At 44.3% G+C, this 16,084-nt stretch overlaps 1 protein-coding gene across 1 annotated transcript in view; it reads left to right on the top strand.

Annotated features, from left to right (window-relative positions):
• PHF2 (PHD finger protein 2) overlaps positions 1–16,084 on the top strand; it is a 287,511-nt gene that overhangs the window by 69,638 nt on the left and 201,789 nt on the right. The window contains exon 2 of the mRNA XM_033926403.1: positions 13,493–13,578. Coding sequence (XP_033782294.1) covers positions 13,493–13,578 — 86 coding nt within the window. The remainder of the gene's footprint in view (positions 1–13,492; positions 13,579–16,084) is intronic.

Below are 16,084 nucleotides of genomic sequence, written 5' to 3'. Positions count from 1 at the left end.
ACCCACCCGTGATGCTGAGTTTCGGAGGAAGGGGTAGTTTTGGGCACGGTATCCCGAGCTACAGGCTGCTGGGCTCATCAAGGGATGAGCGGTGGGCCGGCGCGGAGCCGTGCCTGGTGGGTCGGATGATCCTGGACAATGGGGCATGCGGAGATATGCCACCCCTCGGACCTTTGCTAGCACGGTGTGGTCGGGGGGCCATTTAATGGCCATAGTAGCTCGGGTTCAAGATGTGTTTGTTTACAATGTTGTTTACAATGCCTGTTTGTTAAACATGGTTATAATTTATTTAAATTATATGTTTATTTCAATAAACAGGGTTGCGGCCAGGCTTCACCAATGACAGTTTGGAGTGTGTTATTGGGACCCAGGATTGGGGGGGGGGGGGTGACAGGAGGTTTGTTGTGAGAGCGGGCCGCTCCAGGTTCCGCTGTTACAGTTTTTCCCATAAATCAGTATTCCCTTAGTAAAATTGAAATACACATTCGATTAGACCTTTGTCCTGCCTAAACCACACCCCCTTCAAAAAATCTCTGCTTGGTGTGAATCTCCATATGTGAAAAGGGGTTTCTGGCATCCCCAGGTACATCTGGATGCCGTCTAGATGTAGAAAGTGGGGCCTAGGCAAGAAACAGTAACAGAGAAACGATTACATAGAAGCACAACAGAAAACAGACATTAATGAAAGTAACCAAACTGCACATTTTGCTGTACAATGGCAAACTTGTAACAATTTGGAGGATATCAGTGCCAGCCTAGCCTCCAGTAATTGAATAATTGCATGCACTATTCCTTGTAGTTAACTACAGAAAACTTAAAAATAAGCTGTCATTACATACAACCATTACAAATGGAAAATTTGTCTGATCCTGGAGCAAATGGCATGGCCTTACATTGTTCCCTCTAAGCCAGCGGTCTCAAACTCAAACCCTTTCAGGGCCACATTTTGGATTTGTAGGTGTTTGGAGGGCCGCAGAAAAAAAAAAGTTAATGTCTTATTAAAGAAACTAGTGTTTAAAGCCCGTTACATTAATGGGTGCTAGTAAAGCCTCCTTCCCTCACATGTCCCCTATTTTCAGCCCCAAACCCATTTTTACCTCCCCCCCAGCCCCCTTCTCCCATTTTTTCCCTTTCAGATTCCAGCCCCAGCCCCTTTTTCTCACCAGCAGCATTTCGCTCCTCCGCACTTCCCTGTGCAGCAGCAGCATTTCCTTTCCCCCACCCCACTTCCCTGTGCAGCAGCAGCATTCCCTCCCCTCCATTTCCCTGTGCAGCAGCAACATTCCCTCCCTCCTCCATTTCCCTGTGCAGCAGCATTTCCCTTCCCCCCACTTCCCTGTGCAGCAGCAGCAGCATTTCCCTCCCCCCACCACCACTTCTCTGTGCAGCAGCAGCAGCATTTCCCTTCCCTCTCCATTTTCCTATGCTGCAGCAGCATTTCCATCCCCCCCACCCCACTTCCCTGTGCAGCAGCATTCCCTCCCCATCCACATCCTTTACTCTGCCTTCCTCTTAAGCACTCCTGGCTTTCTTTCACCATTATTGAAACCTCTCTATTGGGACTCCCTAAATATCATGTTTTAATAGTATCCTTCAAGGATACTCCACACCAAACCATCTACTCCTTGGTGACTGTCGGCTTTCTCCCCATCTCAGTTTAAAAGCTGCTCTATCTCCTTTTTAAATGTCTCGGATAAGGTTGCCTAACAAATCTATTCCCTCATCCCTGCACCTTCATTTCAACCATGCATTGAGGTTTTGCCTGCCTCTTGGGTCCTGCACGAGATATGGGAAGCATGCCTGAAAATGCTACTCTGGAGGATCTAGATTTCAACGTTCTACCTAAGAGCCTAAATTTGGTTTCCATAACCTCCCTCCCACATTTTCCTATGTCATTGGTACCTACATGTACCAAGACAGCTGGCGTCTCTCCAGCATTATCTAAAACACTATGTAACCCACATTAACTGCACTTGTTAAGTACTGCAAATTAATGTGGTATGCATGTCATGTTAGATTTATTTTGTAACATTTCCACCCACCCCTTCCCCCTTTGGCCTTTCTCTTTCCCTCGCCTTGTGCCCTGGGTCAAACCTCTCTATTGCCCTCCATGCAGCATCTTTCCCTTTCCTCCATTATTGTGTGCAACATTTCTTTCTCTCTCCCCATGCACCATCTCTCCCTGCCCTCCAGTCTATGTCCATTTCTCCCTCTCTCTTCTCCATGCATGTCTCCCTCCCCTCCATCATATATAGGATTTCTCCCTCTCACCCCTTTCTACCTTTTGTTTCATCTCTCTCTTTCTCCCTCCCCTCTGTCCTTCTGTGCAGCAACTTTCCATTCTGCCCTGTGGAGCAGCTTTCTATCCCTTTCTCCCATCCTCCTGTGGAGCAACTTTCCATCCCTCCCTCCCATCCCCCTGTGGAGCAACTTTTCATCCCTCCCTCCCATCCCCCTGTGCAGCAGCACTCCTACTGTGAGACTTGATCTGGGCCTCCTAAAGCTGCAGCAGCAGTGGCCGGCCTTGAAGAGGCAGTGCTGTGAACAGGCTGATTGCGGCCTGCCCTGCCAGGGCTTCCCTCTACCGCATCATCAGTGATGTCACTGATGATGTGGCACAGGGAAGGCCCTGGAAGGGCAGGTTGAGAGCAGCTCGTTTAAAGTGCTGGTTCTGGTGACCGACCACTGCTGCTACTACTTTAGGAGGCCCAGAGGTATGTCAGATCTCACTGGGAGGGAGGGGGTTCTCACTGAATCGGTGAATCCAATTTTTTTTCAGACAACAAATCAATTCACCGAAATGAATTGATGAATCGATTTGAATCGCCAAATCAGGCAGCACTAGTCCACACACCACTGTTCCCTGTAAGCTGAATGGGAGTCCTCCACTTATAGTCCTGCCAGTGGGTGGCACTGTTTCACTATCACATTGTCATACGGACAGCAAGCTCTGCAGGACTCCTGGAATCTGTCTATCCCTAGTAATAAAAAACACAGTATTGAAGTACCAGCCCCCTCAGGCAACAGTGCATTTGGAGGAGTCCCACTCAGCTCATTTTCTATGTTCCTATCCCTAACCCCCATGATAGCGGTTGCAATGCTTGTCCTGTAACAATTGCTGTGTGCTAATTTTGCATGTTAACGGCTTGACATGCTTTTACTAAAAGGGACCCATTGTTTTCACAGGATATGAACATCAGATGATAAAATAAATCTGTTGTTGAAATGCTTTTCTTTCAATATGCCTTATCCATAATTGGCTGACTTATTAGGGAGGTATGGATGCTTTGCTAAAGTATTATATTTTGAATTAAGTGTGATCCAATCGTATTGCTTGGTTTACAAAATTTATTTTTATAGAAATAATCATAGATGCAAAAAAACAAAAAACAAACCCAAAATTCTAATGCTGCAAGTAAAACAAACAAAACTACGTTCAATTTTACCAGCTAACATTTAACCTAATGTTAACCTGTTTTTCTGCTTTTAAGAATTCCTGCTAACAGAACATCTTGCTTCTAGTAGTATTTTTTGGGTACCGATTAGAGAACTGCCCGTAGCGTGATTCTCTAAAAGGCATGCTCACCTTAGAGCAGGGGTGTCAAACTCAATCACATTAAGGGGCCAAAACCCAAAACACAGGCTAAGACCCCACCCCCATAATAATACTAATTATAACACCATTTTTTCCATTCATTTTTTCATATATACACACAGAATATAATCTTATTAACACATAATGGTAATGGTTAACCACAAAATTAAACTGCACAAAACACACTGTATGCTTCTCAACATTCATTCCTACCAATAAAACAGATAACCCCTATAATACGAGGCCAAAAACTAAAAGTACTAATATATTTTTAAAAACACCTTATGTCATATTTATAAAATGGAAAGACTTATTGCAATACAGCGAGGATGTTTTAGGAAATTTCAAGCTGTGTGGGAGCCATTAACAAAATATTGTACTGATTAGATGACATTTTTTTCCCCTTAAATTGACAGGTTCAATTATGAGGGGGGGGGGTAATTTTATGATTACATATTGTACAAGGTATTGATTATATAGTGGGAAGGATGGGAGATAAGAATATATCATTTGTACTATTGATGATTATTAAGTGATACTTATTGTTAACCTGTTTTAACATATTGACACACTTATTGCAACTTCGAAAATGAATAAAGATTTAAAAAAACAAAAAAACACCCTAAGATTCAAGATTCTGCATGCAGTACAACCCCCAGAGAAAAAGAAACAAATGTATTTCTTCCTGAGCAGTGCAAAAGATAGACAGCAGATTAAAATGCTCAAAATGGACACAATTCAAACACTAACTTGAAAATAAAACCATTCCCCCTACCTTTGTAGGCTCCCTCCGGCGGGTGTCTAACCTTCTGGCCAGCTCCAACCTGGCCGTTTTATGCGGCCCGCAGTCCGATGCCCCCCAGTGTCCCCTCCTCCTCCTCGCAGCCGTAGTGTGCACGGAGCCGTGTGCAGCGGCTCCTCGTGCGTCCGAAGCGGAAACCTTCTCTCTGACGTCGCAACATCAGAGGGAATGCTTCTGGATGAGGTGTGGGACACGCGAGGCGCCGCCGCACACGGCTCCGTTCACACTACGGCTGTGAGGAGGAGGGAGCCAGCCACAAGGTATAAAACTGGGGGGCACCAGACCGCGGGCCGCTTAAAACGACCAGGCGGGCCGGATGTGGTTCGCAGGCCTTGAGTTTGACACCTGTGCCGTAGAGAAACGCAGGAAGAGCCAGCGCCTGGCATAACTTTTGGGCACACCCATTTGGGCCAAGGAAAACCAGGCTTAAATTACCTGCGCCCGACTTGTGCGTGTATTAGGATTATTCTATAACAGTGCAAATACATTTTAGGAAGCCCACAATGCGCACGTGCTCTTCTTCCCTGGCCAAGCCCTCTTTTCAGATTCACACCCTAGAACTGGCGTGCAGCACTTTACAGAAGTTGTGCCCATAACTTCTAATTAGTGTCAATTAGCATTAGTTGTGAGGTTAATGTCCAATTACGCTTGTTAAAGAATTAAGCAGTGCATGCAAATCGGCTGGGCGCACTGATTTGCGCACGCAACTTAAAGGCGCCATATACAGAATTAGGGTGGCCTGTGTATTTCTACTTATGAAGCTCGTTCACACCAGCATGATGTCATAGTCGGCAAAAGCGGCAGGCCTAGGGCGGCGTGCTCTAGTGAGTAACATAGTAACATTGTATGTGATGACAGATAAAGAGCCGCATGGTCTGGTCTGCCCAAGAAGCACTTGCCACTCCGTGCAGTTACACTCTTTCATGATCAAATGCTGGCATCACGAATAGGGCATCGGGGAAGAGTGGTTTTACAATTTTGCTTGCGGCAGGGTCTCGCGTTAAACCAGCAATCTAACAACGTTGCAAACTGGGAAAAGATTTTTTTTTTTTTTTAACTCGCTTTCGAACTTAAGGTCTCTCCCCTCCCTCTCTGACATACACGCATCAGCATGTGATACGAACGTGACGCAAAAAAACACATGTTTGATCTTGATCTGTCCCTGCTGTCAAAGTCCGTGGAAGTCTGTCTGGCGCTGCTTCTACTTCCCAATTGCTGGAGTTGCTGTAAAAACCCACTCCTGCCCATCCAAATCCGTCTTTCTACAGTCGGGACAGAAGACTGTAAGAGTCTGCCTTGTTTTGCCATAGAGTGGAACCTTGGTTTGCTCGTAAACCAAACATAGAAATAGACGGCAGATAAGGGCCACGGCCCATCTAGTCTGCCCACCCCAATGACCCTCCCCTACCTTTCTCTGTGAATAGATCCCACGTGTCTATCCCATTTGGCCTTAAAATCAGGCACGCTGCTCGTATATCGAAGTGAGGTTCCCCATACAAAGTAAGGGAAACTCGGATGATTTGTTCCATTTCCCAAAAAGACCCTCCCCCCAGGCCACTGGTGTGCTTCCACCCCACTCTGGGAAACGACTTCACCACCCCCCTCCCCCCCGTGGTCCCCAAACCCTTACCTTGAGCGGACAGGACACCGGCACGCAACACCAACCCACAGGACGTGCCGGTGCTGAAAGAGCCTGCCGCGCCTACTGCTGATCTCTGCTGGGCTCCTGCGGGGCCTTGAGCATCTGCGCGTGCTCAAGGCCTTCTGGCTCCCACTCTCTCCGAGATTCTCGTGAGATTCTCAGCTCTCAGCGGAGATCATCGGCAGGCTCTTCTGGCACCGGCACGCCCTGTGGGTTCGTGTTGCGTGCCGGCGTCCTGTCTGCTCGAGGTAAAGGGTTTAGGCCGCGGCAGCGAAACCGGTTCTCCGCTCGGTTTGCGAGTCAAAGTTTGCAGGACTGAGGTTTGACTGTATTTGGGACGCTCTGATTCTATAAATGGCCCCTAACGGTGGCTAACTTGTAGGCATCAGTAGGCGCGGTTATCAATCAACAGCTAGGCACCACTTATAGAAAGAACCATGCTTAACAGTGTCTAGGCATCCTAGAGGTAGGCGCCACTATATAAGGCCAGGTTTTACCTGGTCTAATTTACCGGATCCTAACTCTGATGCCTAGTAATGCCTAAGCTTACCACGCCTATTCTCCACCCCCTAACCACACCTACTTTTCAGGTAAGCATTGTTCGGTGTTGCTAGGTGCTGTATGCAATCTAAATTAGCCAATTTAAAAAATTTGTTTTTTAATGGGTGTTTCAATGGTATGGTCAATTACTACACCATTATAGCATGAAAAAACAAGCTGCACACAAATTTTAGCTAGGGGCCCCTGTATAAGACCTCATTTAGAATATTGGGTACAATTCTGGAGGCCGCACCTTCAAAAAGATATAAAAATGATGAAGTCGGTCCAGAGGAAGGCTACTTAAATGGTGTGTGGTCTTTGTGATAAGGTGTATGGGGACAGACTTAAGATCTCAATCTGTATACTTTGGAGGAAAGGCGGGAGAGGGGAGATATGATAGAGTCGTTTAAATACCTACATAATATAAATGTGTGAGTTGAGTCTCTTTCATTTGAAAGGAGACTCTACAGTGAGGGTGGTAAATGCATGGAACAGTCTCCCAGAAGAGGTGGTGGAGTCGGAGACGGTGTCGGAATTCAAGAAAGTGTGGGTAGGCATGTGGGATCTCTTAGAGCAGGGATAGGGAACTCTAGAATGTTGCTACTTAGGATTTTAAAGGGTTTGAGGCTTGTGCAGATGAGGACGGAGCTTGCAAGAATAGGGCAGGGACAGGAAAAGAACTTTCCAGAACGGGACAGGAAAATGAGTTCCTGAGGGGATGGGGAAAAATTTGCACCCATGTCATTCTCTAGCTCTGGGTAAATCTGCCCCTCTTTAGACTTCAATCCGAGCCAGGGCTGGGATTCGGTGCAGCGGTTCTTTTTTTTTGTAACAGTGATTTATAGGGCTTTGACTCATTTGTCACGCGGCCCTGGCTAGCATAGCTTCATGACAGAGACCCTAAATGTTATTGTTCATGAAAACGTATAGAATTAGGGGACCGGCCTCTGTGCGCAGTAAAACATTGCCGTTGCTACCGCCCCAGCCCACCAAAGGAGAGGCAGATCTGAGCCTTCACGTAGCCAAGCACAGCACTGCCCCTGAGATACTCTTAATTTAACTGTTCCCCTCCCCCCCCCCCCAACTCCCATGCTTTGCTTTTTCAAGTTCATCTTGCTGAATGACGATGAAATGCTGCTGAAGAACTCTGGAACAACCTCACCTCCCCGCTCAGAAATTCAAACTCCCTCCAACTCTTCCACAAACACCTGAAAACTTGACTCTTTTCAAAAATCTAACACCTCCCGCTCTCTGGTACCTTGACCCCTCTCTACCCTCTTAGTTCCTTTCCTATTACCCTTCTTTTTCTGGGGTGTCAGGTCAAAAGCGCGCCGGGACAAAGGCGCGCGCAGACAATTGAGCGCAGCGCGGAGGGGCACGCCGAAGAAAATTACTGTTTTTACGGCTCCAAAGGGGGGGGTGTGGGGGGGAACCCCCCCACTTTACTTAATAGAGATCGCGCTGCGTTGTGGGGGCGTTGTGGGGGATGTGGGGGGTTGCAACCCCCCACATTTTCCTGAAAACTTCACTTTTTCCCTGTTTTTAGGGAAAAAGTTAAGTTTACAGTAAAATGTGGAGGGTTACAACCCCCCAAACCCCCCCACAACGCCGGCGCGATATCTATTAAGTAAACTGGGGGGGGGGGCTCCTCAACAAAACCCCCCGTCGGAGCCCCTAAAAACTGTAATTTTCTTCGGCGCGCGCCTCCGTCTTGCGCTCAGTTGTCGGCGCGCGCCTTTGTCTTTCGCCGGGTTGTCTATGAACCTTTTCTGGAGTTCCTTTTTATCCTAATTCTGTAAACCGTGCCGAGCTCTACGCTTGCAGAGATGGCGAGGTATACAAACCTAAGGTTTAGTTTAGTTTAGTTTAGAAGATCCGAGTTTCTCCACAGTGACTCGTCTGTTGAAAACATTTTTCACGAGGGACAGAGTACGATTATTACTGAGACTCTAAATAAATAAAACAATCAATCAATCAATCTCTTTATGTTGCCAGACCCGCATATGATTCCAAAACATTCCCTTTAGGAAAACTACTTTTATTTGTAAATGTTAACCGACTGCTCTTTTTGGAACACTATGGATATTTGTACGTCCCATTCTACAGTATTTCTGCGTTAATAGTTTCAAGTTTATTATTAGGATTTTAAATACCGCCTATCAAGGTTATCTAAGCGGTTTTTACAATCAGGTACTCAAGCATTTTCCTTAATATTAACTGGTATCTTATTTTGGAGCAGCATAGATGTTTATACATTAAATTCTAAGCATTCCTAGTTCTGACTGGTACAAATGTTGTCATGGCTGGCTGCGGTTTAGATTTTTTTTTTCCTATTCTCATTTGAGTGTGGGCTGAGAATTTTAAGTCGTCGAAAAGGTTTTTGCTTATCTTTGTTCGGTTCAGAGCAGAGATTGCCCGCTCTATGGTTGCAACAGTGCTGCAGCACCTCCCAATACTGAAAAAGCTTCTTTACTGTGTTTAGGGGAGAGCAATGTATGTTAAGATTAGCAAGCACAGTGGTACTGAATGATTGGATCCTATGAGGCAAGAATACGATCTTGGCAGAAAGCTGCACACCGCTAGCCGAGCACATGGCTTCTACCTTGAGATTATGAGGATAAATTCATGGTGATGCAGTAAATAAATAAGATATAAATTTAAACTCACAGAACTTGAGTTTAAATTTATATCTTATTTATTTACTGCATCACTTGGAGTATATTCTCATTATTTTCAAGGTAGCTAAAATTTAATGCTAAGAAAGGCAAGGCCGTGTATTTGGGCTGCAAAAACCCAAAGGAAAGGGGAAAGTTTAGGGGATGAAGAACTTATGTGAATGACAGAAGATCGGGACTTGGGATTGTATGTGATGATCTTAAGGTGGCCAAACAAGTCGAAAAGGTGACGGCGAAAGCTAGAAGGATGCTAGGGTGCATAGGGAGAGGTATGGCCAGTAGGATAAAGGAGGTATTGATGCCCCTGTATAAGACTTTGGTGAGACCTCATTTAGAACATTGTGTACAATTCTGGAAGCTGCACCTTCAAAAACATATAAAAAGGATGGAGTTGGTCCAGAGGAAGGCTACTAAAATGGTGCGTGGTTTTCATCATAAGGCATATGGGAACAGACTTAAAGATCTCAATCTGTATACTTTGGAGGAAAGGCGGGAGAGGGGAGATATCATAGAGACGTTTAAATACCTACGTGGCGTAAATGTTCATGAGTTAAGTCTCCATTTGAAAGGAAGCTCTGGAATGAGAGGACATAGGATGAAGTTAAGAGGTGAGAGGCTCAGGAGTAATCTAAGGAAATACTTTTTTACAGAAAGGGTGGTAGATGCGTGGAACAGTCTCCTGGAAGAGGTGGTGGAGACAGAGACTGTAAATTCAAGAAAGCCTGGGATAGGCACCTAGGATCTCTTAAAGAGAGGAAGAGATAATGGTTATTGCGGATGGGCAGACTGGAAGGCCATTTGGCCTTTATCTGCCGATGTTTCTATAAACTTGCATGCTAATTAGGGAAAACCTGCTAAACACATGGGCACAAAAGTTCTGTGTTAAACGTACCTTATTGTGTGCATGTCCGAAGAAAATGAAAGTGCCAGCATGCATATGTACATAAATATGGGAAAGGGTAAACTGAGGATCCCACATGGACCCAACGGATCTAAAGCACATGGCCTTAAAAAGAAAGAGGCGATAGTGTGGGGTCCTCAGAGATCCTTGTTTTAACGGTTCATAGACAACTCCGCGAAAGACAAAGGCGCGCGCCGACAACTGAGCACAAGACGGAGGCGCGCGCCGAAGAAAATTACAGTTTTTAGGGGCTCCGATGGGGGGTTTTGTTGGGGAGCCCCCCCAGTTTACTTAATAGAGATCACGCCGGCGTTGTGGGGGGTTTGGGGGGGTTGTAACCCTCCACATTTTACTGTAAACTTAACTTTTTCCGTAAAAACAGGGAAAAAGTGAAGTTTTCAGTATAATGTGGGGGGTTACAACCCCCCAAACCCCCCACAATGCCCCCACAACGCAGCACGATCTCTATTAAGTAAAGTGGGGGGGGTTCCCCCCCCCACCCCCCCCCCCCGTCGGGGCCCTAAAAACAGTAATTTTCTGCGGTACGCACCTCCGCGCTGCGCTCAATTGTCTGCGCGCGCCTTTGTCCCAGCGCGCTTTTGACCTGACATCGTTTTAACTCCTGCGAACCTCACGGACCTCGCTGACTCCATGGATCCTCGTCTTACTCTCTTCCCACAGATTGGTAGCTGTGTCCACGGGAGGGAAGTAAAAATGAGGATCCATGGGGTGAACAGGAGTTAAAACATGAATCCCTGCGGATCCTACCTCACAGCCGCTTTCTTTTAAGGCTGTGTGCATTTGATGCGTGGGATCCTTGTTTTACCCTTTCCCGCTCCCAGACCCCACGCCATGACCGCGTTCTTTTTAAGGCTGTATAATAGATCCGCGGGATCCCTGTTTTACCCTTTCTCGCTTCCATTACACCTCACAATACCACATGTTTCTGCTCGCGGTACCATTTTGCGTCAGCCCCTCATTGTACGCGCGTTACAGTGACCGTGTGTGGTAAGTATGTGTTATTTAGCAGAAAAATATTTGTATTCTTTAAGAAAGACGTGGGGGGAAGCCACTGCTTGTCCTGTATCGGCAGCTACTCCTTGGGTTTTGGCCAGGTGCTGGTGACCTGGATTGGCCACTGTGAGAATGGGCTACTTGGCTTGATGGACCACTGGGCTGACCCAGGTTCTTATGTTCATAATTGTGGCTGCCTGTCAGATGAGCAATGGGAGCTGAACTGGGAACTCCCCTTAAGAGTCTCCTTTTCCCTGGGTTTATAGAGCACAGACCTATAGACACCAGTGTACTCTTATTCCATGGACAGAATCCCTAATCCTCCTTCTCCCATTTCTCTCACCCCTCCCACCAACGATCTGAACTCTCCCTTTACTCCTTCTAATTGTCATATCCCTACCTAATCCCAATGACTTGTACAACCCCTTCATGCTTACCTCAACGACTTCGTTGCTTGTAAATCTGAATAATTGAAATTCTTGTAAATCTATTTAATTGATGTGAACCGCCTAGAACTCCCTGGGCATGGCGGTACACAAAAATAAAGTTATTATTATTTATTATTATTATTTTTGCTGTGTCTGCTCAGGAATGAGCAGTACAAGTGGCCAGATGTGATGAAAAGTGGGGTGTGTTGACCAGATTAAAGATCTCTGTTGTCCAAGTCAGCAGTGGGGAGATAAAACTGTACTGGTACACTTATTTATTTAGTCCAGAACGGGTTACAAAGAGTACATTCACCATATAGGTCAGGACATGACATAAGTGATAATATGGTCTTGATGGACACAACTTCTGGGTTTAAGGCCTAAACATGCATTACAGTAGGTAGCACGCTTAAGTTATACTTATTTTGATGTAAAACGTTTTGGGTCATTTCATTTTGGAGAGGATTGATTTTGTATTTTACAGGGCAGATGGAAGATGGTTTGGAGCGATGAAATGAATGTTAGAACTGAGCTCGTGAATATTCAGAGAAAAGAGTAAAGTTAAACTGTAGTAGAGCCATTAGTCACATGGCCCTGTTTGTTTTCCTCATTATCCTCTGTATCGATAATTTTCCAAAACCTTAAAAAAAAAAAAAAAAAAGAAAAAGAAAACTGAGTTCATCTTTTTCCCCTCTGAGGCTTTGTTTGAAATACTCTGTTGCAAGCACACACCCTTTTGATTTTCTTTTCCTGTAAACCAGTGGTTCCCAAACTGGGATCACATTATCATGGAAGGGGGGGGGTCGCAGAATTAGAGATGCTGCCTCTCTCTCCCCCCCCCCCCCCCCCGCCAGACCTCTGCTCTGTTCTACAGTAGTATGTGCTATGGTCATCATGGGGCCAATGAGTTGAGTGAGAAAGCGAATGGTTTGTAGGTCCTGTTCCCTATGCGCTCCGGAGCAGTTACCGCCGCTGCCGGCGCTAAAACCCGCGCTATGCGTTCGTAAAAGAGGGGGACGGTTTCTAACAGGAAGTGGACGTACATGGGGGTGGGACATGGGCAGAGCATAGGCTTGCCTCCCACTCCCACGTATCGTTTATAGACTACTATAAATTATGCATGTCCCTTGGTGCACCTAAGCATGCCAACTTGCATCTTCCATTGACATGGTACAAAAGGGCAGGTCAACGTCGACTATGCTATTATTCTATGATGTAATCTTGGCACCAAGCTGCCTTTATAGAATTGGTGCTAAACGCACGACATTGCGATGCCTAGACTGGAATTGCCCCAACACAGTTTTGGCAATGCCGCCACGGGATGTGGTGCACCATAGAGAGATTTCATGTGGACAATACAGCATGCATGGTACATTCATGCTATACATGCTGTATTGTACATGCATGTGCACAGCGTGAGTTGCCAGTGGAAAAAATATGCAGCCTCAGAAATAAAAAAGATCTGCTTTTCTTTAGGTATTTTAGGAAAAAAATTCAAATCTTTTATAAAATCCAAAAAACAACCCCCCCCCCTATAATAACATTCAAGGAGTATAAGACAATGAAGTTGTTTGATAGATGCATCCCATACTTCTGGTGTAAAGTATACACTTAAAATACATCTCTGTTAAAACATCACAAATATGTCCCATTCTGCTGTGTTCTGTACTGTTTTGAGTTTTTGAGAATGATGTCGATGCGTGGCAGACACTTTTTACACTTATTGTTGAATCTAGCATCGATTTTAAAGTAAACGTGATTGGCTGCTTCCAAGTCGGTGCTGGGTTTCAGCCAGTGTCTGGTTTTTTTTTTTTTTTTTTTTTTCCTTGCTTCTTTCTTTTATAAGTGATCATGGAATATATTGGCTAAGCCAATGTTTTTGTTCAATATTTCAGCTGTGTTGGCGTTGAAGAAGACGAGGCTCCTGATATCGACATATATCACTGTCCAAATTGTGAGAAAACACACGGAAAGTCAACATGTAAGTCGGAACACACGTGTTGTAGCTGCTGTTATCAGAATTGTGGGAAACAATCCTTTCCCATCTAAGCTTTTCTTTCTGTTCTTAACAAGTAAATAATATATTAGAAAATCCAGTGGCTTTATCTTATGATGCTATTTTATTTGGTACTCTTATGAGAGCTAAAAGTCAACTATCTGCGAAAAACTCGGATAGGTTAAGCTATTCATTTTGGTGGGAAAACCCTATGTTTTACTTATGAAATGGAATGTTGTTTGGCCATACAACAGGAACGATTTAAGAATTTTATGGATGTTTGGGAGCCATTGGCTAAATATTGTAAAGAGGAATAATTTTTCATTTTGTGGACATGTAAACATACACATCCTGTGGGGGAGGGGAGGGGAGGGAGAATGTGAATGGAAATGGTATTGATATAGATATAGGAATTTGTGAATAGTTTCATGAAGATTTTAATATTTGTATTGGGTGGGAGGGAGGGGATAAAAATAATAGAGCATTAATGTTATACATTTGTTGGGCTTGGTTTGGGCATTTTTGTTTTGCTCCTTCAGCTTGTCTGCGGTGTTCTTTGCTCACAGGTTTAAAGGCAATAGACTGTTTTCAGTCCAATTCTTTATATGTGAGTTTGCAAACCATTGGACCCCTGAGGAAGACATGTTTGCCGAAACACAGACCGTGTAGGGTCCGGTTGGATTTTTATCACAGTATTTTTTATCATTGTACTTTTTAAATTGAATTTTCATGGTTTTATATGTCAGTGTTTAATAAATTATCTCCAGAACATCTTTATCCACAGTGTTTTGTTTTTGTTTTAATCGGTGGATTGTTTTCACTGTGGATCAATGGGTCTCCCCATTTTTCTTTGTTGGGCAGACCAGATGAGCCATTTGGGCTTTATCTGCTATCATGTTACAATGTTTCTATAACCATAAAGCCTTATGACCTCACAATGCAGGTGTAAAGAGCCTTAGCCTATAGGAAGAGGAGATGCAAATGTTAAGAGCCTTAGCCAATAAGGAGAGAGATAATGGTTACTGCAGATGGACTTTTTTTGCTACTTCAGCTTGTCTGCGGTGTTCTTTGCTCACAGGTTTAAAGACAATAGACTGTTTTCAGTCCAATTCTTTATATGTGAGTTTGCAAACCATTGGACCCCTGAGGAAGGCGTGTTCGCAGAAACACGGACCGTGTAGGGTCCGGTTGGATTTTTATCACAGTATTTTTTATCATTGTACTTTTTAAATTGAATTTTCATGGTTTTATATGTCAGTGTTTAATAAATTATCTCCAGAACATCTTTATCCACAGTGTTTTGTTTTTGTTTTAATCGGTGGATTGTTTTCACTGTGGATCAATGGGTCTCCCCATTTTTCTTTGTTGGGCAGACCAGATGAGCCATTTGGGCTTTATCTGCTATCATGTTACAATGTTTCTATAACCATAAAGCCTTATGACCTCACAATGCAGGTGTAAAGAGCCTTAGCCTATAGGAAGAGGAGATGCAAATGTTAAGAGCCTTAGCCAATAAGGAGAGAGATAATGGTTACTGCAGATGGACTTTTTTTGCTACTTCAGCTTGTCTGCGGTGTTCTTTGCTCACAGGTTTAAAGACAATAGACTGTTTTCAGTCCAATTCTTTATATGTGAGTTTGCAAACCATTGGACCCCTGAGGAAGGCGTGTTCGCAGAAACACGGACCGTGTAGGGTCCGGTTGGATTTTTATCACAGTATTTTTTATCATTGTACTTTTTAAATTGAATTTTCATGGTTTTATATGTCAGTGTTTAATAAATTATCTCCGGAACATCTGTATCCACAGTTTTTGTTTTCATCGGTGGATCATTGGGTCTCCCCATTTTTCTTTCTTGGTTTGTAATACCCATATTTGTGGTTCATTTGTTGCACAATTGTAGCTTGAAAAATCAATAAAGATTTATATATATATAAAAAATATAAGAAGCTGTAAGGGGGCAGTCTGTATCTTGGTATCTAGCGATTTATCTAGGTAAACAGGCTCTCTTAAAATTATCCAGTCTTTACCTGGTTAGAGGTAGGAATGGAGTTTCACATCCCACATATTTTCAGCTGCATTAGGAACAGCAAATCCAGATGTGTTATTTTCATGAAAAAAGTTCTTGTTGGGGGCGGGGAGGGAAGGGGAAGCATTGTGGATAACCATGAGTAATTGATACCCGAAGCAGTTTTCAGAGTAAAAGCCTATTCGTAATTTTATTTTGGAAAATTGGCGCACAAGCTGCAGACAAATGCATTTGTGAATGTTGCAGGAGAGCAAGCCTCATTTCTGTGTTAACGCTAATGAAAAGGCACTCTAAAATCTGCAAAGGTGGTGGGACACTTCAATTTTTGTGGGTTTTTTTTTATGATTGCAAAGAGGTTAGTGGTAGAACTAAGGGTCATATTATATATATATATACTAGTCTTTTAGCCCTTTACATTAACGGATGCTAGAATATGTGTCTGTCTGTCTTTCTTTCTGTCTCT

This window comes from Geotrypetes seraphini, chromosome 17 (assembly GCF_902459505.1).
Source record: "Geotrypetes seraphini chromosome 17, aGeoSer1.1, whole genome shotgun sequence".
Classification (NCBI taxonomy): domain Eukaryota; kingdom Metazoa; phylum Chordata; class Amphibia; order Gymnophiona; family Dermophiidae; genus Geotrypetes; species Geotrypetes seraphini.
This window is presented reverse-complemented; position numbering and strand designations above follow the sequence as displayed.